General features: G+C 36.7%; 1 protein-coding gene across 1 annotated transcript; it reads left to right on the forward strand.

Annotated features, from left to right (window-relative positions):
• The first annotated feature begins 403 nt into the window (after positions 1-403).
• Positions 404-19,275, forward strand: SPI (BEACH-DOMAIN HOMOLOG A1). Its single transcript, XM_068636664.2, has 19 exons — positions 404-1,131; positions 2,275-2,344; positions 2,450-2,535; positions 3,451-3,586; positions 3,672-3,728; positions 3,989-4,165; positions 4,420-4,611; positions 4,742-4,807; positions 6,048-6,162; positions 6,317-7,485; positions 7,683-8,382; positions 8,453-8,555; positions 8,651-9,762; positions 9,860-11,510; positions 11,675-14,719; positions 15,420-15,728; positions 16,110-16,416; positions 16,519-16,665; positions 17,495-19,275. Exons 1-19 carry the CDS (start codon positions 947-949, stop codon positions 18,671-18,673), a joined length of 10,806 nt encoding a protein of 3,601 aa, XP_068492765.2. The 5' UTR covers positions 404-946; the 3' UTR covers positions 18,674-19,275.
• The last annotated feature ends 1,840 nt before the right edge of the window (positions 19,276-21,115 follow it).

Consider the following 21,115-nt stretch of genomic DNA (forward strand, 5'->3'; position numbering starts at 1 on the left):
GTAAGAAGAGTGTTTGATTTGGGTTGGTAAGGTGAAAAAGTAAAAATGAAATAGGGCAACAACTCCATTGCCATTTCTCCAACGCTAAGAAACCTTGGCGTCTTTGCCATTAAGAAATATGCAAAAATGTTTTCAAAATAAAATGAATAAATAAATAAATGTGTGACGTGGCAAGGAAATGTGGAAAGAAGATTACAGTGAATTGAATCCAAGGGTATTGCATGAAGAAGAAGAGAGAGTGGGAGGGACGAGGGTTTCACGTATTGTCCTTCAATCACGGGATTCCACGTGGACCCTTCTCACTGGTGGACCCCACGATGACGTGGTGGAGGTGTGTGCGCGAAAACTCAAAACTCAAGAGATAGAGTTGATTATATTAATACGAGAAACGCGATTTGTTGATGCAACACCGCGGTGCGAGTGGCCGTCCGAAAGAGGAACACACAATTACACAGACACAGAGAGAGAAACGATTTCCGAATATTTATTTATTTTTTTAATTTTGAAAAAACTTAGAAACTGGCATTTATTTTTGTTTCTCTACCGAAACAACACTACTCATCTTTTTTGTTTATCTTTCGTTAGCTCCCCCTGCTTTCTAGGGCTGCGAACAACCCAAACATTTTCCGAAAAATTAGAAAAAATTAGATTGATCGAACCGAGTTAAAAAATAAAAATAAAAAAAAAATTAGGAAAAGGAAACGCGGAGAAGAACTGAATTGACAAATCGGAAAGAAGAGCCTGGGAATCGCAATCTGGTAGATCTTGCTGCCATTTTTGATCGGCACGGAGGGGCGCATTTGCTGCGGCTGGAATCGGAGATTGTTTGGTTTGGGAGATTGGTCTGAATGGTGTTTTGGTTTTTCCCTTTTCGGAGGGAAATCGGAGGGTGTGGTAGGTAGTTGGCGGATCTGGTGAATGGTCATCGGATGATAGAGGTGTTCATATGTTTAAAGGATCGAAAGGGAAAACGATGAAATGGGTTACATTGCTTAAGGACTTCAAAGAGAAGGTTGGCCTCACTCAATCGCCATCCTCTGCTGCTCCTTCTGCTTCTCCTCCCCCCTCTTCTTCCCGCGACAACAATGTCTTTTCAGCTTCGCAATCCTCTTCTTCTTCGTCCCCTACCAGGTCCTTATATTTATATCTTTTTTTTTTAATTTTCTTTTTTGGGTTTATGGTACACTTAGTTACGTGGTTAAGTTTGAGCAATGAAAAATTGTTGTTCGAGTGGGATGATTTGAGTGTTGCATTGGCTTTGATTTGCTCGCAAACAGAGATTAAAATATACAATGGAAGATAGAGAGAGGTGGTTGTAGTTTCTGTCTTTTCAACTGTGGAAGGATGGAATAGATTATGGTTAAGGCATATCGTAGAGTTCGGTGCAGTTGTAAGATCCTATTACTTTCTATTTGCTGCTTTTTTTTTTTGAGGTGCTGTCTATGTGGGTTGTCAATGCTAAGTTGTAAGGAGCTAAGGATTGTTCTGAGGCCAGTTTTTGGTATATGAAAGGGACAGTGCTGGGCAGAAAAAAACTTGGTTCTTGAAGTATGGTGCTCAAAATTGTGTTTTCCGTATCTTATCAATTTCCTTGTAGAATTTGCAGTTGATTTACAGGTGATAGTTGTATTTTTTGTTGCTGCACAAGATTGCCGTTTTTTATGATAGTTTTAACTTGTCCGCATGGTTACTAAATCTATTTCCCTGTGTGGGAGTCTGCAACTAGCTCCATTTTGTTGACTTTTTTTCACTACTAACGTTCCAGTTTTGAACTGGTGCATGGTGCAAATAGTGGTTTATTTGTTAGTTATTGGAGCTTAACTGCATGATAGGTCATTCATGGGTATCCTAATTTCGGAATGGGGGTTTGGATTTTTGGGCATGTTGGCTTTTCTGCTTATTTAGTTATTTGCGGCTGCCAAAGCATTCATATTTATTGGTTGCATGATGGAAGACTAGCCAATTGTTTAAAATGATGAAAACATGTTAGTTTTTGGTTTTACACATCCATTCGACATGTTAGTTGATGCATGATTTTGTTGCCACATTGCAGCATTGACAGATTTCAGCACATTTCCTGCATTATATTACGTTTTGGTGAATTAGTGTATTAATTGTACTGTATATTAAAATACTTTTATTTGATGCATCAAATTTCGAGTTCTAATGTGTTTCATAATTGGTTAGAAATGATTTTCATGGATTGTTTTTTGTTATGACACACTCTCGTTAAGATGTTAGACGAGATTTTGACCTTTTATATATTTAAATCAGGGACAAACATGAACTGGAATTGGACTTCAAGAGATTCTGGGAAGAGTTTCGGTCATCCAGCTCTGAGAAGGTTTTTTTCATTGCTTATTTCTTTTGACGGTCTCATGCAAATTTGACATGTTGTAGTTGATGATGATAAATCAGGAGTTGCTCATGCTTTCTCATTTCCTTGCAGGAAAAAGAAGCGGCCTTGAATTTGAGCATAGATGCCTTTTGTAGATTAGTGAAGCAGCATGCTAATGTAGCTCAGTTAGTTACAATGTAATGAAACACTTTTTTCCTTAGCTTAATTGCACTGCTACCCATAACTTAATCTATATGAACATCATTGTTTTGATTAGGTGGTAGGAGGAAATGTTTTTTCCTCAAGTAATAGGGTTATTGGATTTGTAGAATGATAAGCCTAAACCTACTATGCATCGTCAGTTAGAAGTTGCAACATTCTTTTGCATGTATTTGCTTTGGTTGTTTATGGTGCAGTAATGCTACTCATCTGCTTAACTGTTATGTTCTAGTGTTTTGGAATGAATATATGAGGGCGAACATTGTGATATTTAAGGTTTTTGTAACTTAAGTGGAAGTGTTCTTGGTTATCAAGTGAACTTTAAATATCTAGTTGATGCACCTTGTGTTTCAGAAGACTAAAATCTATTTTAAAATTATGGATGTTCTTTGGTTGAAGGTGAGAACTTGTCTCATTCTGTTACAAAGTAGTGAATTAGGACCAAGAAAGAAAAGAAAGATTTTACATTATAGGATTAAAAGAACAATGAATAGAAGGGCAATCTCTCCTCTAAGGGTTTCCCCTTCTCAAAGAGCTAACACTCTATTTACTAATGATACAAACGAGCGTTAATCCTTTCTCCTTACATCCTCTTATTTATTTAACTCATTAGCCCCTTAACTAACTAATTAATATCCTGACTGTTTTAACTAACTGCCCTTTCCCAAAGTTGTAACAACTTCTGCCACGAGTATATGTCTGGATACCATTATCATAAAATGAACTTGGGAGTTGGTTTACATCTTCCCATTTTCATTCTGAAGATTTTGAAAAATATAGATTGCATATTCCTGGTTAGATATATATGGCATTCTTAAAAAGGCTAAAATATGTTAATTCATCTTGGTGATTGGAGTTTATTAACCGGCTTTTGCAATGTTGGTGGGAAACAGGTTAGTTGAAACCCATATATTCTCATTTGTTGTGGGGAGAGCATTTGTGACGGACATAGAGAAGTTAAAAATCAGCAGTAAAACAAGATCTTTGGATGCTGCTCAAGTTTTAAAGTTTTTCTCAGAAGTCACAAAGGTTTCTCTTAGTCATTTCTTTATGTCTTTCTTTTTCCTGCTTTTCTATTTGCTTTTAATATTTACAAAGATTCCTTTCCATGCAGGATGGAATCAGTCCAGGGGCAAATTTATTAACTTCAGTGGAAATCCTTGTTTCTGGGGTATGCTTCTAAAATAGTTTTTTTTTTGCCAAGTCAGTTTTTATTAGGAGCTATAGAATGAATACGTGTTAATTTATTTACAGAAAAAAATATGTATGTGTTTCCATCTGTTATTTGTTTGGATTGATATATTTGTGTAATCAATACTGGTGATCTTGATCTTGGTGTTACTGAGACCCATTGTGTTTGTGTAATTGTATATTGCTAAATTGTCTCATGAACTTTAAGCAGTAGTTTTTATGTATATAATTTTTTTGTAGCCTATTGACAAGCAATCTCTACTTGACTCTGGGATATTTTGCTGTCTCATTCAAGCTCTGAATGCCCTTCTCGATCCTGATGTAACCATTCAAAGGTCAAATAGTGCTATCGATCGGGAACAAAACCTCATATTACAAAAAGATTATGATGAAGTTGGGAAAAACCGCCGACTTGAGGTTCTGTTCTCTGCATGATATACGTTCCTTGAATATGTATTTTTATTTTTTTGCACATGATTGTAGGACAAACAAACCATTTATTTTTAAAGAGTTCCTCCTGTTTATTCTATTTGTGGTTTTGTAAACTCTATATTTCCTTAGCCTGAGAGCATAAACCATAAAAAATGACTTGGTTATGAGTAACTGGGATATTCTAAAATCACTTTTGTGCATTTTCTTAATTTGCATTTTAAACTATTTTGCTGATGCAGGTAGAAGGAAGTGTTGTGCATGTCATGAAAGCTCTAGCAAGTCATCCATCAGCAGCACAGAGTTTGATAGAAGATGATTCACTTCAGTTGCTTTTTCAAATGGTTGCCAAGGGATCTTTGATTGTTTTCTCTCGTTATAAGGCAGGACTTGTTCCATTGCACAGCATACAACTTCACAGACATGCTATGCAGGTAAACTGTGGTACATTTTTCTGCAGTAAAAAATGATATAAATATTGCATATGATAACGAATTTGAGCTGATATTATTATTCTGATGCTTGAATATTGAATATTTATGTTTTTTCTGCTCATAATTATAGATACTTGGTCTTCTTTTGGTAAATGACTATGGAAGCACGGCTAAATACATCCGCAAGCATCATTTGGTATGTCATCTATCTTTCAAATCTAAATACTTCTGTATGTCAAAGAAGTTGTCTTAGAACTGATATTGTATTTCTTGTTTATATATTAATACCATGCAGTTTTTGTTCATTTTTTTATCACTTTGATGTCATATGTCAATGTTCAACAGCATCTGTGGGGTAATTTGCAATGATACATTATTATGTTATGTTTCCAAGAGGAGAAGCTTAAATTATTTATTATTGTTATTGTTGTTATTTTGCTTTTAGTAAATGGTGAAGGGGAGGGTTGGTGTAGTTTTAAGATTTATTGTTGTGACAAAAGGATCTCCTTTTGGTCTCTTGCAATCTCATGTAAACGGAGGAGCAAACTGGTTTGCTATGCTATAAGATGTTCTACTCTTTACAAAACATTATATCACATGATCTTTTGCACTAATTACATACATGCAAAATATGTTGCGGGTTTGAGAAAAATGTGTTCTGTAGTAGAAATTAAGATTTGTTATCAACTGCAAAAAAATCTGTAAGGTCATGTCATGTTAGGCTCTTCCTTGCAAAGCTTAAGGGATGGGCGAGGAAAAAAAATTATAAACATGATGCAAGGGTACTAACAATTTAGCTTGGGGGAGAAATTATGAACAAATATAGAGTACTTGGATTTATAGTAACAGTCAATACTGTTCTTGAATGATTGATTTGGTTTCTTGACCAGTTTGATTATTCAGAGAAAAATACAATGGGATTGGTCTTACATTGACTAAGTTCTGCATTTGCCGTAAAATATGTATCTAACCAGTTTAGAACTTTTAGAAACATATCTCCAGCAATCAACTGGCCACACTAGATATTTCTACATAAATCTAGCAATCTTAGCAGTCTTAACATAATAATTACAATGTTATGAAACATTAATACTGAATTTTTCTTGTGTTCAAGCAAAAGACTGTTCTGAAAGTTGTCATATAGTTAATGAAATTGTTGTAATTGAACTCATAACTCTGGTGTTCTCAAATCACATCTTAATCAAATAAATAAAATTATTAAACAATCATGTCTGATTGTTTTAAATTTGAAAGTTCTGTGTTCCCTGACTCTATTGGATGATGCTTTAACTGACTTGTCAATTATGAAGTTAGTGCACGTGGCTTTTATGCAGTTTCATTTTTGTAGAATATTGCACTAAGGTTGATCCATATTGTTCATAGTATTCATTATATGATTTTGAAATTAATCCTGTGATTACTTTTCCTCCATGCAGATAAAAGTTCTTTTATTGGCTGTGAAAGATTTTGATCCTGATTGTGGAGATGCTGCATATACAGTAGGCATTGTTGATTTGTTACTCAAGTGTGTAGAGTTGTCATATAGAGCAGGTAATTTTCTAATTTTATCAGAAGAGCAACGTATGGTGTTCAAATACACAAACAATATCATTGGCTAAACTGTAGTTAAATATATTTATTTTACAGTTATTTTTTAAAGGATGCCAATGTTTTGTAGTTCTGATTTGTTATATTGGTTCTGCAGAGGCTGCTAGTGTCAGACTTCGAGAGGATATGCATAACGGCCATGGATATCAATTCCTAGTTCAATTTGCACTAACCCTGTCCAACATGACAAAGAATCAGGGCTTTCAATCTGCTCATTCAGATACATTTGATGAGCAAAATATTGCTTCAGATGGATCCCAAAATAGCAGAGAACAAAATTCCAATGAACAAGAACAGTCCTCCGGTCAATATCTTTCGCCCACATTGTCTAGGTTGCTAGATGTCCTTGTTAGTCTAGCTCAAACTGGACCAAATGAGTCTCCACGTGCTTATGTAGGTAAGGGTTCTAAATCTACTCAGAACAAGGGTGGTGGTCATAGCAAAAGTCGTACCTTATCTTCTGATTGGCTCGGTGATGAACCTTGGGAGAAGGAAAATGATAAAATTAAAGACCTTGAAGCAGTCCAGATGTTACAAGATATTCTCCTCAAAGCTAATAGCTGGAAGTTGCAGGCTGAAGTATTAAATAGACTTTTTAAACTATTTTCAGGCCACATAGAGAACTATAGCTTGTGTCAGCAATTACGAACTGTTCCACTTTTAATCCTAAATATGGCCGGTTTTCCTTCTCATTTGCAAGAGATAATCTTGAAAATTCTAGAGTATGCTGTGACTGTAGTAAATTGTGTTCCTGAACAAGAGCTACTTTCACTTTGCTGTTTGTTGCAGCAACCAATAACCTCAGCGTTGAAGCAGACAATTCTTTCTTTCTTTGTAAAACTCTTGTCCTTTGACCAACAGTACAAGAAAGTTTTGCGAGAAGTTGGTGTTTTGGAAGTTATGCTAGATGATCTGAAGCAACACAGGATTTTGGCTCCTGATCAACAGACTGTTAACGCAGAGCAGTTGGAGAGGAAAAATAGCTCAAACAATTTCAAGAAACATATGGACAATAAGGATGTTATCATTACTTCACCCAAGCTTATGGAATCTGGTTCTGGCAAGTTTCCTATTTTTGATGTAGAAGGTACAATTGCTATTGCCTGGGACTGCATGGTGTCTTTATTGAAGAAAGCAGAGGCTAATCAAGCTTCATTCCGCTCAGCTAGTGGTGTGAATGTGATATTACCTTTTCTGGTGTCTGATGTACATCGATCAGGGGTCCTTAGGATATTGTCATGTCTTATAATTGAAGATACATCTCAGGTTTGTTCATATTCTCTAAAATAAATTCTGTTCTAAATTTGGACTGGATTTGTGCAGTTATTGGCTCATAATGATTGTTTATTAATCAGAAAACAGTAATTCTTGAATGTGTGCGGATGCATCCTGTCTACAAAACTACTTAAGTGTTGTTTCACTTTAAATCATCATGATGACTATCCGATTGTAACTTTTTCCAGGCTCATCCTGATGAATTAGGTGTGTTGATTGAAATTTTGAAAAGTGGAATGGTTACCGGTGCTTCAGGATCACAATACCGGCTTTCCCTTGATGCAAAGTGTGACACTATGGGAGCACTATGGCGGATCCTGGGAGTTAATAATTCTGCTCAGAAGGTTTTTGGGGAAGCCACTGGTTTTTCCCTTTTACTAACAACACTCCATGGGTTCCAAAGCGACGGGGAGGACTTGGATCAATCTTCATTGAATGTTTACATTAAGGTGTTTACGTATTTGTTGCGTGTTGTAACTGCTGGAGTATCCGACAATGCTGTTAATAGAATGAAGTTACACACAATTATATCATCACAAACTTTCTTTGATCTTCTTAGTGAGTCTGGTTTGTTGTGTGTTGAGCATGAAAAACAAGTCATCCAGTTGATGTTGGAACTTGGCCTTGAAATTGTTATTCCGCCTTTCTTAACATCCGAGGGTTTGACAAAATCAAATGCAATTGAGAATGAGTCATCTCATAATCTTTTATCGACTCCATCAGGTCCAGTTAATCCTGACAAAGAGCGGGTTTACAATGCCAGTGCTGTTAGAGTTCTGATTCGTTCGTTATTGCTGCTTACGCCGATGGTGCAGTTACAACTTCTAGACCTGATTGAAAAGTTGGCCCGTGCTGGTCCGTTCAATCAGGAAAGCCTCACATCTATAGGTATGTACTATATTGTTTGTTGTTATTTGTTATTCCTTAATGCTCACTTGATTATTTATGTTATATATAGGCTGTGTGGAACTTTTGCTGGACACAATCCACCCTTTCCTTTTGGGTTCGTCTTCTTTACTCACTTATGCATTGAAAATTGTGGAAGTCCTTGGTTCTTACAGGTATGGAGAATATTCTTACTGCCGTTGTTCTAAAATTATGGCATTTTAATCTACAACTATACTTATATTAATAAAAATATGTTTCTATTGATTAGGCTATCTGCTTCTGAACTCCGTATGCTCATTAGATATGTGCTGCAAATGAGGATGAAAAATTCAGGTCATATAATTGTTGAAATTATCGAAAAGTTAATTCTGATGGAAGACATGACCTCAGAAAATATTTCTATGGCACCATTTGTGGAGATGGATATGAGCAAGATTGGGCATGCAGCCATTCAGGTTTCCTTGGGTGAAAGATCATGGCCCCCAGCTGCTGGTTATTCGTTTGTTTGTTGGTTCCAGTTTCGTAATTTTTTAAAATCACAATCAAAAGACACTGACGTTTCAAAATTTGCCTCTTCCAAGAAGCGCTCTGGTTCAAGTGGGTTGCATGAACGACATATCTTAAGGTTTTTTTCGGTTGGTGCTACAAACAATGATACTGCAACCTATGCAGAACTATATCTCCAGGAGGATGGTGTTTTAACCCTTGCAACCAGCAACTCTTCTTTCTTATCAATTTCTGGTTTAGAACTTGAAGAAGGAAGGTGGCATCACCTTGCAGTCATTCACAGCAAACCAAATGCTCTTGCTGGGCTGTTCCAAGCTAGTTTTGCGTATGTTTATCTTAATGGAAAGCTAAGACACACTGGGAAATTAGGATATTCACCATGCCCACCTGGTAAACAATTGCAGGTAACTATTGGGACATCAGTTGGAAATGCTAGAGTTAGTGACTTGACATGGAAACTACGCTCTTGCTATCTTTTTGAGGAAGTGCTTACACCAGGATGTATTTGTTTTATGTACATACTTGGTAGAGGATACAGGGGACTCTTCCAGGACACAGATCTTCTTCAATTTGTACCTAATCAGGCCTGTGGTGGTGGTAGTATGGCCATATTAGATTCTTTAGATGCTGATTTGACTTTGGCTGCCAATGGTCAGAGACAGGATTCTACCAGCAAGCAAGGAGATTTAAAAGCAGATGGGAGTGGAATTGTTTGGGATTTGGAGAGACTTGGAAACCTTTCTTTACAGCTTTCTGGAAAGAAACTTATTTTTGCATTTGATGGAACTACCACAGAATTCATTCGATCATCGGGTAGCTTTTCAATGCTGAATCTGGTAGATCCTATGTCTGCTGCGGCCTCTCCAATTGGAGGTGTGTAACTAAATTTAGAAAGTTACCTGTTATGCTTCATTCTCTTATTTTGTTTGTTTCTTCAATCTCAGTCTTATTTTGATTTTGGGGATTGCAGGTATTCCACGCTTTGGACGTCTCTGTGGAGATATTTATATTTGCAAGCAAGGTGTGATTGGAGAGACAATCCGCCCTATTGGTGGGATGGAACTTGTTCTTGCTCTTGTTGAAGCAGCAGAAACAAGGGATATGCTACATATGGCCCTAACTCTCCTTGCATGTGCACTTCATCAAAATACTCAGAATCTTAAGGACATGCAAACTTATAGGGGCTACCATCTGCTTACCCTTTTTCTGCGTCGTAGAATGTCATTATTTGACATGCAATCTCTTGAGATCTTCTTTCAGATTGCTGCATGTGAAGCTTCTTTTTCTGAACCAAAAAAGTTGGAGACTATTCAGACTATTCTGTCTCCTGCTTCATCTCTGCTGGAAACTGGTCTCGAGGATAATTTTTTGTCGAAGTTTTCGGATGAGAATTCTTCAGTTGGATCTCCAGGGGACATGGATGATTTTTCTGCACAAAAGGATTCATTTAGTCACATTTCAGAGCTGGAAAATACTGATGTTGCTGCTGAAACTTCAAATTGCATTGTCTTGTCAAATGCAGACATGGTTGAACATGTTTTATTGGATTGGACGTTGTGGGTAACTGCCTCAGTTTCAATCCAAATTGCATTACTTGGATTTCTTGAAAATTTAGTGTCCATGCATTGGTACAGAAATCACAATCTTACAATTTTGCGGCGAATTAACCTTGTTCAACATTTACTAGTGACGTTGCAAAGGGGTGATGTTGAGGTTCCCGTCCTTGAAAAATTGGTTGTACTGCTTGGGGTCATTTTGGAGGATGGTTTTCTATCTTCTGAGCTTGAAAATGTGGTTAGATTTGTGATTATGACGTTTGATCCCCCCGGGTTGGTTCCACAGCGTCCAATTATGAGAGAATCAATGGGTAAACATGTAATTGTCAGAAATATGTTGCTAGAGATGTTTATTGATCTACAGGTCACTATTAGATCAGAAGAGTTGCTTGAGCTCTGGCATAAAGTTGTTTCCTCAAAGTTAATTACGTATTTTCTTGATGAAGCTGTTCATCCCACAAGTATGAGATGGGTCATGACTCTACTTGGTGTGTGTCTTACTTCCTCTCCAACGTTTGCAATTAAATTTCGCACAGGTGGAGGTTATCAAGGTTTAGTTCGGGTGCTACCCAGTTTCTATGATTCCCCAGACATCTACTATATTCTATTTTGTTTGATATTTGGCAAACCAGTTTACCCAAGGTTACCAGAGGTCCGAATGCTGGACTTTCATGCCCTTATGCCAAATGATGGAAGTTTTACAGAACTGAAGTTTGTAGAGTTGTTGGATTCTGTAATTGCCATGGCAAAAACAACTTTTGATAGAGTAAGCATGCAAGCAATGCGTGCCCACCAAACTGGTAATCTTTCCCAGGTTGGTGCAAGCCTTGTGGCTGAACTTGTAGAGGGAAATTCAGACATGGCTGGTGAGCTTCAGGGGGAAGCTCTGATGCACAAGACATATGCTGCTCGCCTTATGGGTGGAGAGGCATCAGCCCCTGCTGCTGCAACTGCCGTTCTAAGATTTATGGTTGATCTGGCTAAAATGTGTCCCCCTTTTACTGCTGTTTGTAGACGTGCAGAATTTCTTGAAAGCTGCATAGATCTATATTTTTCTTGTGTGAGGTTTGTTACGAGATAACCTCTATATCCTTTATTTTTATTGTATTAATTTGTATTCTCCAATTTTTTGTTTCCTCTTTAATCATATGTTGACTACTTAACCTGGTGATCATCAGTCCAATTGAATTGAGTTGTTGTTATTGAACCAAAACCTTTTGCTTTTGCAGGGCTGCACATGCTGTTAAAATGGCCAAAGAACTTTCGGCAGTGACAGAAGAGAAAACCTTAAATGATTGTGATGATACATGCAGTTCCCAAAATACATTTTCTAGCTTGCCTCTGGATCAGGACCAGTCTATCAAAACCTCCATCAGTGTTGGAAGTTTTCCTCAAGGACAGGCAAGTTCAAGTTCTGATGATATGATTGCACCACCAAACTCTATGGCTGGTGAGAGATCACAGAATAATATCCCTGTCTCCGAGCTGGAGTCAAATAAATCTGTCCGTGAAGACATACAAACTGTTCAGAGCTTGGATGGTGATAATGCTGATCAAGCCTCTGTTGCTTCCAGTGCCCACGAATTCAGCTTTCACAGCATCAAAGGCAATTTGGACATTCTCCAACCAACAGATTCCCAGAGTTCAGCCTCTTTTGTTGCGCTGGATTCTCCCGTATTTTCGGAAAAGTCCAGTTCAAGAATTCCCCATACCCCTTCTTCGGCACCAGTTGTTGCATTGACATCTTGGCTGGGAAGTGCAAGCCATAATGAAGCTAAGTCTCCCTTGACTGCCACTCCTTCTTTTGACTCTTCCATGTCTGCTACAGAGTTTGATTTATCTTCAAATCAAAAGTCTAGTTCTCAAGGGCCATCTTCTGTGAATGCTCACTTTACTGTTACGTCGAAGCTGCTTTTGGACACAGATGATTCTGGATATGGTGGTGGTCCATGTTCTGCTGGAGCTACTGCTGTGTTAGATTTCATTGCAGAAGTCCTTTCTGATTTTGTGACCGAACAGATCAAAGCATCACAGCTCATAGAGAACATCTTGGAAAGTGTTCATCTGCATGTTGATGGTGAGTCTGTGTTAGTTTTCCAAGGTCTATGCCTTAGTAGGTTTATAAACTTCCTTGAAAGACGACTGTTACGTGATGATGAAGAAGATGAGGAAAAATTGGATAAGATTCGCTGGTCCACAAATTTGGATGCTTTGTGCGGGATGATTGTGGATCGGGTATACATGGGTGCTTTTCCTCAGCCTTCAGGGGTACTGAAAACCCTTGAGTTCTTATTATCAATGCTGCAATTGGCAAACAAAGATGGTAGAATTGAAGAAGCTGCTCCTATTGAAAAAAGGCTTTTATCAATATCAAGAGGAAGTAAGCAATTAGAGGCTTATGTCCATTCAATTCTTAGAAACACTAATCGAATGATATTATATTGCTTTCTCCCATCATTCTTAGTCAATATAGGGGAAGATGATCTTCTTCTACGGTTGGGTTTGCTTAATGAACCAAAAAAGAGATTGTCCTCTACTTCCTCTCAAGATGAAACGGGAATTGACATTGGTACAGTCTTACAGTTGTTGGTTGCTCATAAAAGAATTATATTCTGTCCCAGCAACAATGATACAGATATTAATCGCTGTCTATGTGTGAATCTGATATCTCTTCTTCATGATAGAAGACAAAATGTACTCAATATTTCCATTGATGTGTTCAAGTATCTTCTGGTACATAGGAGAGCTGCATTAGAAGACTTTCTTGTTTATAGGTCTAATCAAGGGCAGCAGCTTGATGTGCTCCATGGTGGTTTTGATAAATTATTGACTAGAAGTTTATCTGAGTTTTTTGAGTGGTATCAAAATGTTGAACAGGTTGTGAATAAGGTATTGGAGCAGTGTGCTGGAATGATGTGGGCGCAGCATATTGCAGGATCAGCAAAGATTCCAGGAGCGAAAATCAAAGGCATGGAAGGTCGTCGTAAGAAAGAAATGGCAAGGAAGTCTCGAGAAGCTGCAAAATTGGATTTAAGGCACTGGGAGCAGGTAAATGAGCAAAGATATGCACTGGATTTAGTTCGTGATGCAATGTCCACAGAGTTGAGAGTTGTTAGGCAAGATAAGTATGGATGGATTCTACATGCAGAGAGCGAGTGGCAATGCCATCTACAACAACTTGTGCATGAACGTGGGATTTTCCCACTAAGTAAATCCTTTTTCACAGAAGAGCCAGAATGCCAGCTTTGTCCCATTGAAGGTCCTTATCGAATGCGGAAAAAACTTGAATGCTGCAAACTTAAAATTGATACCATACAGAATATTCTCGATGGACAGTTTGAATTAGAGAAAGCTGAATTTTCTAAAGGAAAAATTGAAAATGGTCATGATGCATCAGACTCAAAACCTTATTTTCAACTTTTGACTGATGATAGCAAACATAATGGTTCTGAATGTGAGCAGTTTGATGAACCTTTCTTTGATAAGTTGGATAGTGTCAAAGATTCTGTTTATGATAAGAATGAGTGGAATGATGACAAGGCAAGCAGCATAAATGAAGCAAGCCTCCATTCTGCACTTGAGCATGGTGCTAAATCTAGTGCAATATCTATCCCAATAGAAGGAAGATCTGATATGGGTTCTCCAAGGCAATCCTCTTTAATGAGAATTGATGATGTTAAGATTGCTGATGATAAATCTGATAAAGAACTGCATGACAATGGTGAATACTTAATCAGACCTTTTCTGGAACCATTTGAGAAAATCCGATTTAAATACAACTGTGAACGGGTTATGGGTCTTGACAAACATGATGGCATATTCCTGATAGGTGAATTCTGTTTGTATGTGATTGAAAACTTCTATATTGATGATTCTGGTTGCTTTTGTGAGAAGGAATGTGAAGATGAGCTCTCAGTTATTGATCAGGCTTTGGGTGTCAAGAAAGATTTTTCTGGCAGTGTGGATTTTCAATCCAAATCAACTTTGTCATGGAACACACCAGTTAAATCATTGGTTGGGGGAAGAGCATGGGCGTATAGTGGTGGTGCATGGGGTAAGGAGAAAGTACATACCAGTGGAAACTTACCTCATCCTTGGCGCATGTGGAAGTTTGACAGTGTTCATGAGATTTTGAAACGTGATTACCAGCTTCGTCCTGTTGCTATTGAAATATTTAGCATGGATGGATGCAATGATCTCTTGGTTTTCCACAAAAAAGAGAGAGAAGAAGTTTTTAAAAATCTAGTTGCCTTAAATCTTCCTCGGAATAGCATGTAAGAATTATCTCCTTGGCTTTAATAATTTGCTTGGTACTGGATTTTTTGTGTAGTTTTATGTCTTTCATAACGTATTAGCAATTGCAAGTAGCATATCTTTTGAAATTATTGCTAGTTTTTTTTTTTTTTGTCGTAGCATTTGTGCTACAATATTGATGAGTTGTAGCATAAAAAACCGAGGAATTAAAATATGTACAGTCATTCTGGTGCTTTTCTTTTTAAGCTGTTTAATACTCTCTCTGTCCATAATTATGAGACATAGTTTTTGAAATTTCCTGATCCCCTTTCTGTAAGACTCTTCTTTTATTGTCCCTTGCATTATTTAAATTTTGACCAAAATACCCTTGATTATTTTAGTTGATAAATAATAAATGCTATGAACTGTTTCTTCCTCAAAATTTAGTTTTAAAATGTAAAACTCCACTACTATTACTATCTACCTACATAGATTAGTTATTTAAGGGTAGTTTGGAAATATATTACTATTAAAGATAAATTTATTGTTATTAAATTAGCCAACTTTCTTAACACCTTTGTATTAGTTATCAATGCGTTATATCTACAGACGGAGGGAATGTTGCACCATTTTAGCTTTTTTTCTAATTTGGTCCTCATACCACACGCTTTTGGTGTGTGGGTGCATCTCTTAACCTGTTTCATATGTTTTTTAATGTAATTTGTCTGCTTTGTATATCAGGTTGGACACAACTATTTCAGGATCATCAAAACAAGAAAGCAACGAGGGTGGCCGTCTTTTCAAGATAATGGCAAAATCATTTTCTAAAAGGTGGCAAAGTGGTGAAATAAGTAATTTCCAGTACCTCATGCATCTAAACACCTTGGCAGGACGTGGATATAGTGATCTCACCCAATATCCAGTTTTTCCATGGGTACTTGCAGATTATGAGAGTGAAAATCTTGATTTGTCCAATCCAAAAACGTTTCGCAGGCTTGATAAACCAATGGGTTGCCAGACACCTGAAGGTGAAGATGAGTTTAGAAAAAGGTTGGTCTTTTTTAATGTTCTATGATTTTGTTGTATGTTGTAATTTTTCATTTGTTATATATGTTGTGTTGTTGTGGTCATGCATTGCCTGGGGATTATTTGCTAAATGTTTTATGGGATTTCAGCAGCACGCAGACAAGTTTATTCCATTCAAAAAGAATTAGAAATATCGGGCTTACTCTAGAATTATAATACCAGGAAGGATACGCAAGACATTATTTGTATTTGCATGAAATTTATTTATAGTTTATACACTTATCCCTAAAGTAATATATATATGATAATTATTAAATCGTACAAAGATAATTGTGACCATGGAATGTGATCACAGAGGTCAGTTTTTTTCTCCTACTGACACCCATTAACTAAACTTTTTTTTAGATATGAGAGCTGGGATGATCCGGAGGTCCCGAAGTTTCACTATGGATCTCATTATTCTAGTGCTGGAATTGTCCTATTCTATCTTCTTCGCTTGCCACCATTTAGTACAGAGAATCAAAAACTTCAGGGTGGTCAGTTTGACCATGCTGATCGCCTTTTCAATAGCATAAGGGATACTTGGCTAAGTGCTGCTGGGAAGGGAAACACATCTGATGTGAAGGAATTGATTCCAGAATTTTTCTACATGCCCGAGTTCTTGGAGAATCGGTTTGATCTTGACTTGGGAGAGAAACAGTCTGGCGAGAAGGTTATCCTATTATGAATATATACTTTGCTATTTCTAAATTATCCAGGAATCAAATATGCAAGTGAACTGACTAGTAAATTTAATTATTATGGTGTTTTTCAGGTTGGGGATGTTATCCTACCTCCATGGGCCAAAGGAAGCACTCGAGAGTTCATCAGTAAGCATAGGGAAGCTCTTGAATCAGATTATGTCTCAGAAAATTTGCATCACTGGATGGACCTCATTTTTGGATATAAGCAAAGAGGGAAGGTGGGTGTGTGTATCGTCTTGTTTGCTGTATTCTTGTCCCTCTATGACTATTATTTCTTATAATTTTTAAATCGTGTTATTACATTGTTACAGGCTTAGCTCTACAATCTAATGTCAGTTTCTTTAATTGTTCACATGTATTAAATTTCAGAGTTTGAGAGAAGTTTCTGTTTGGTAAAAAATAAATTCACTGCTCAAGTGTTTCTGAGTTAAAGTAGGTTTATACATTACTAAGAATATAGTCACTAGCTTCTAAAAGCTGTTATCAAACTCAAACTCTAGGTTAGTTAGAGAAGTCAGCAATGAAAGACCTTCTAAACTATCTGACTACTGCTGTACAAGAAAAGTAATAAATGGCAGTAAAACTATACTCCAATAATGACATGCATTTATGTATTTGGAGGGCGTGATGTAGTTAGTTGTAGAGCATGACCATTATGGAATTCCACGATGTCTTTATATTTTTTTTCGTTATGAAATTATGGGAAAATAATGCTTTTCTTTTTAGTAGTTCACTACCTTCTTTATAATTCCATGTCCTATTTGCCTCCATTCTGTTGATTGTCTTAATGTTCTATATTAGAATGAGTTGCATTAATTACTGCATTTAATTTTGTGCAATATTTTGCATTTACACTCTATTTGATAACCAGGATTTTGTAGTGATCACCAATGTTTTATTACTTGTTAATAGATTACAATGGTTAAACTGAGACATGACATCTCTTGATGATTGGGTCAATAAAAATGTTCTCAACAAATGTGATATAAAGACATACTCCTTCATTTTCTATTTTGTTCATAATATAATTTCTTTTACAATGGACAGGCCGCTGAGGAATCAGTTAATGTATTCTATCATTATACATATGAAGGAAGTGTAGACATAGACTCTGTTACAGATCCCGCTATGAAAGCATCCATTTTAGCCCAAATTAATCATTTTGGGCAGACACCTAAACAATTGTTCCTCAAGCCCCATGTGAAAAGACGAACTGACAGAAAACTTCCTCCCCATCCCCTTAAACATTCCAGTCATCTTGCTGCACATGAGATTCGCAAAAGCTCTTCACCTATCACACAAATTGTCACTCTTCATGATAAAATTCTCATAGCTGGAACTAACAATCTGCTTAAACCAAGAACATATACCAAATATGTTGCTTGGGGTTTTCCTGATCGTAGTTTGAGATTTATGAGCTATGAACAAGATAAACTTCTTTCAACACATGAAAATTTACATGGAGGTAATCAAATTCACTGTGTTAGTGCTAGTCATGATGGTCAAATTCTGGTTACTGGTGCTGATGATGGACTGGTTAATGTATGGAGAGTTAGCAAGTTTGGGCCCCGTGCACTTCGACGCTTGAAGTTGGAGAAGGCACTTTGTGGTCACACAGCCAAAATTACATGCCTTCAAGTTAGCCAGCCGTACATGCTTATTGTGAGTGGATCAGATGATTGCACAGTTATTATATGGGATCTCAGCTCCATGGCATTTGTGCGGCAGCTCCCAGAATTTCCAGCACCAGTTTCAGCAATTTTTGTGAATGATTTGACGGGAGAGATTGTTACAGCAGCTGGTATTCTTCTGGCTGTTTGGAGTATAAATGGGGATTGCCTGGCACTAATCAAAACGTCACAACTGCCATCTGATTCCATTCTCTCAGTGACAAGCAGTACATTTTCTGATTGGTTGGACATAAAGTGGTATGCTACAGGTCATCAGAGTGGAGCTGTGAAGGTGTGGCAGATGGTTCACTGCTCCAACCCAGATAGCTCACTTAGCAAATCAGGTTTTGGAGGGGCGGGAGTGTTAAATCTTGGTGGAACCGAACCAGAATACAAGTTGATTTTACGCAAAGTACTGAAGTTCCATAAGCATCCTGTTACTGCCCTTCACCTCACAACTGACCTGAAACAGTTATTGAGCGGGGATTCAGGTGGACATTTGCTTTCCTGGACGTTGCCTGAAGAGAGTCTACGAGGGTCATTTAATCGGGGGTGAAACTGGTAAATGGTGGTTCATTCTGCCGACTTCAGCTTTTGGCCAGCCTTTAATTGTTGAATCCTAACGTTGCTTCTTAGTGGATCTCAATTGTTGAAAGATGGATTCATCTTCATAATTTGAGAGAATTGCAAAAGAATGCTGGCCAGATTCAAACTGAGCTAACAAGGTTGTAAAAGAAAAGGTGAGAACACAGGGTATAGAGGGCTAAACATAATGCGTGTAAGAGTACAATGTATTCACTTGGTGGGTGATGCATCTGTGAAGAAAGATGGATTGTAGGTGGAAGAAGAGAAAGCAAATGTTGCCCGCGGTCTTGTATTTTGGATGACTGGCGGAGAATATTTTTTGATTTTGCCAGAGAAGTCTACTCTTTTTTCTTTCATGTAAATATGTGATTGTAGTGTGTAATTAAGTTGTATAGTAAATGGCTAGTCGTTAAATGAATTGCGATTGCAATTATAGGCCCAATGTGAGGTATGATTGTGGGTTGAGTGCAATCCTTTCTCCGGAATTCTTTTTCCATGATGACATTGGGGCATTTCTTTTATTGAGCCCCTGAAAGAAAACGAGGAAACTAAGATCATTGCCTTTCATTTGTACATCTTTTTTTTTCTGAATCTTCCTCCCATTTAATTATTTGCTTTGCTAGTTGGCTCACTTTTTATGTTCGCAGCTCCATAGTTTGTAGTCTAATGCGTTCGTAATCATAATTTCAACAGTTGCGTACTTTCTCACTGGCTGCTCTGATCTCCTTCGTGTTAATATACATTGTAATACTGTAAAATATATATTTTCATTAGTTAACATTTGGTAGTTATAACCATTACTTATCTTATCATTACACCATCTTATACTACCATAAAAATATGGTTGTTAAATATAGTCAAGCTTTATCTGATTGCCAAAAAAGCATGGTATTGAACACGTTAAATTTTTTTTCATTTCAGGTTTGATGTAAGAAAATATCACGTACATTAGTTTGTTTGCTGCTGAGATTTCTAACACTACTTTGTAACTTGACTAGATATGGGTGAATAATTTACCTATTCAACATATATATATTCATAGACTAGAATCACTTTTTAATATGGACAGAAATTTTCACTATTTTATAACTAGAGAGTCCAGAAATCCCCTTAGTATGCCCCCCTATGTCTTCAAACATGCACTACATACTTATCAATTTTGTGCTCACGGAATTTTGATTATTCATGTAAGTAGAAAAAAGACGAACATAAAAGAAAGGAAAACAGTAGATTTAATTGAACATACTTTTATAATGAATGAAAATTATAAGAGTACAGAAGGACAAAAGACATAACAGCTCAGCATAGGTACATTACATTAATCCATAAGAGCAGGAAAAAAAGGAGTAGCGTCGACACCAAGATACCAAATTCAAAGTTGCATGACTACGTGTAGGAGGCAGAATAATATATAGATGGATAATGGAAAAACAAGAGCTACGACCGAAATTAAATTCCTAATTTCTTTCTCCCAAAATTTTCTGTTCATTGTTGTTTTCATAGCTCTATATACAACCACACCCAGAGGTAGCCAACACTTCATCCATATAACTAATACAGACTTATCATTCACAAAATTGATTTTTTTTCTATTAATATTGACAGAAGAGATTTATCAAAAAAAGTATAAGTTGTCCATACAAGATAATATGAATTTTTTTAAAATTTTTGTGTTTATGGATTTTTTTTCTTTACTCAACTTTCTCATTTTATTCCATATGAGACTTTTAATACATATTATAAATTAATGCTTTCGTTGCTGAGAATATATGCATGAAGAAACTCTTTACTAATGTCAAAAGGATCTTGGAGCTTATGGAAGCTAGAAATACAAATGATTTAAAATGGTTTGAAATAATTGAAGCTATTATTAATGCATCCATTATGCACAAATTTGAGGAACAATAATAACATGGTTCAACATTAATCAATTTAGGTATAAAATGTGAAACTCAATTATTTTGATATTAAAAATGTTCTTTAATATTCTTTAAGGTTGGACAATTTTCCATTTTAACATGGATGTGTTTTACTTAGAGGTCTCGAGTTTGAATTCAAACCCTCTCCGTATGAATGTTCTTACACTAATTTGTTTCAATTGACAGAAATTACAGAGTGTTTGGTGGGATTGTAAAGACTCTTTTGGATTGCTTCATTGTGGGTTGAAACCAAATATCCGTCAAGATGTGATTTCATAAGCTTATGATCAAATCAATATCATTACCAAAATTGTATGGTGAAAAATAACTCCTAAACCAAAAATATATATTTGTAACTACATTCCCAAATTACAAGCCACAAACACAAGCCTTCCCTTTACCACCACTTTTGCCTAGATCCAACATGAGTTCTCCAAATTCAAACCAAGGACCTCCAACGTTAAAAAGATGTCATAAATCAAAATGTAATTAAC

Source organism: Phaseolus vulgaris, chromosome 7, assembly GCF_051622355.1.
Source record: "Phaseolus vulgaris cultivar YP4 chromosome 7, ASM5162235v1, whole genome shotgun sequence".
NCBI lineage: Eukaryota > Viridiplantae > Streptophyta > Magnoliopsida > Fabales > Fabaceae > Phaseolus > Phaseolus vulgaris.

Coding starts and splice junctions, on each gene's coding strand:
- SPI (XM_068636664.2), top strand. CDS start 947: ATGTTTAAAGGATCGAAAGGGAAAACGATGAAATGGGTTACATTGCTT. Junction 1,132..2,274: donor TCTTCTTCGTCCCCTACCAG/GTCCTTATATTT, acceptor TATTTAAATCAG/GGACAAACATGAACTGGAAT. Junction 2,536..3,450: donor GTAGCTCAGTTAGTTACAAT/GTAATGAAACAC, acceptor GGTGGGAAACAG/GTTAGTTGAAACCCATATAT.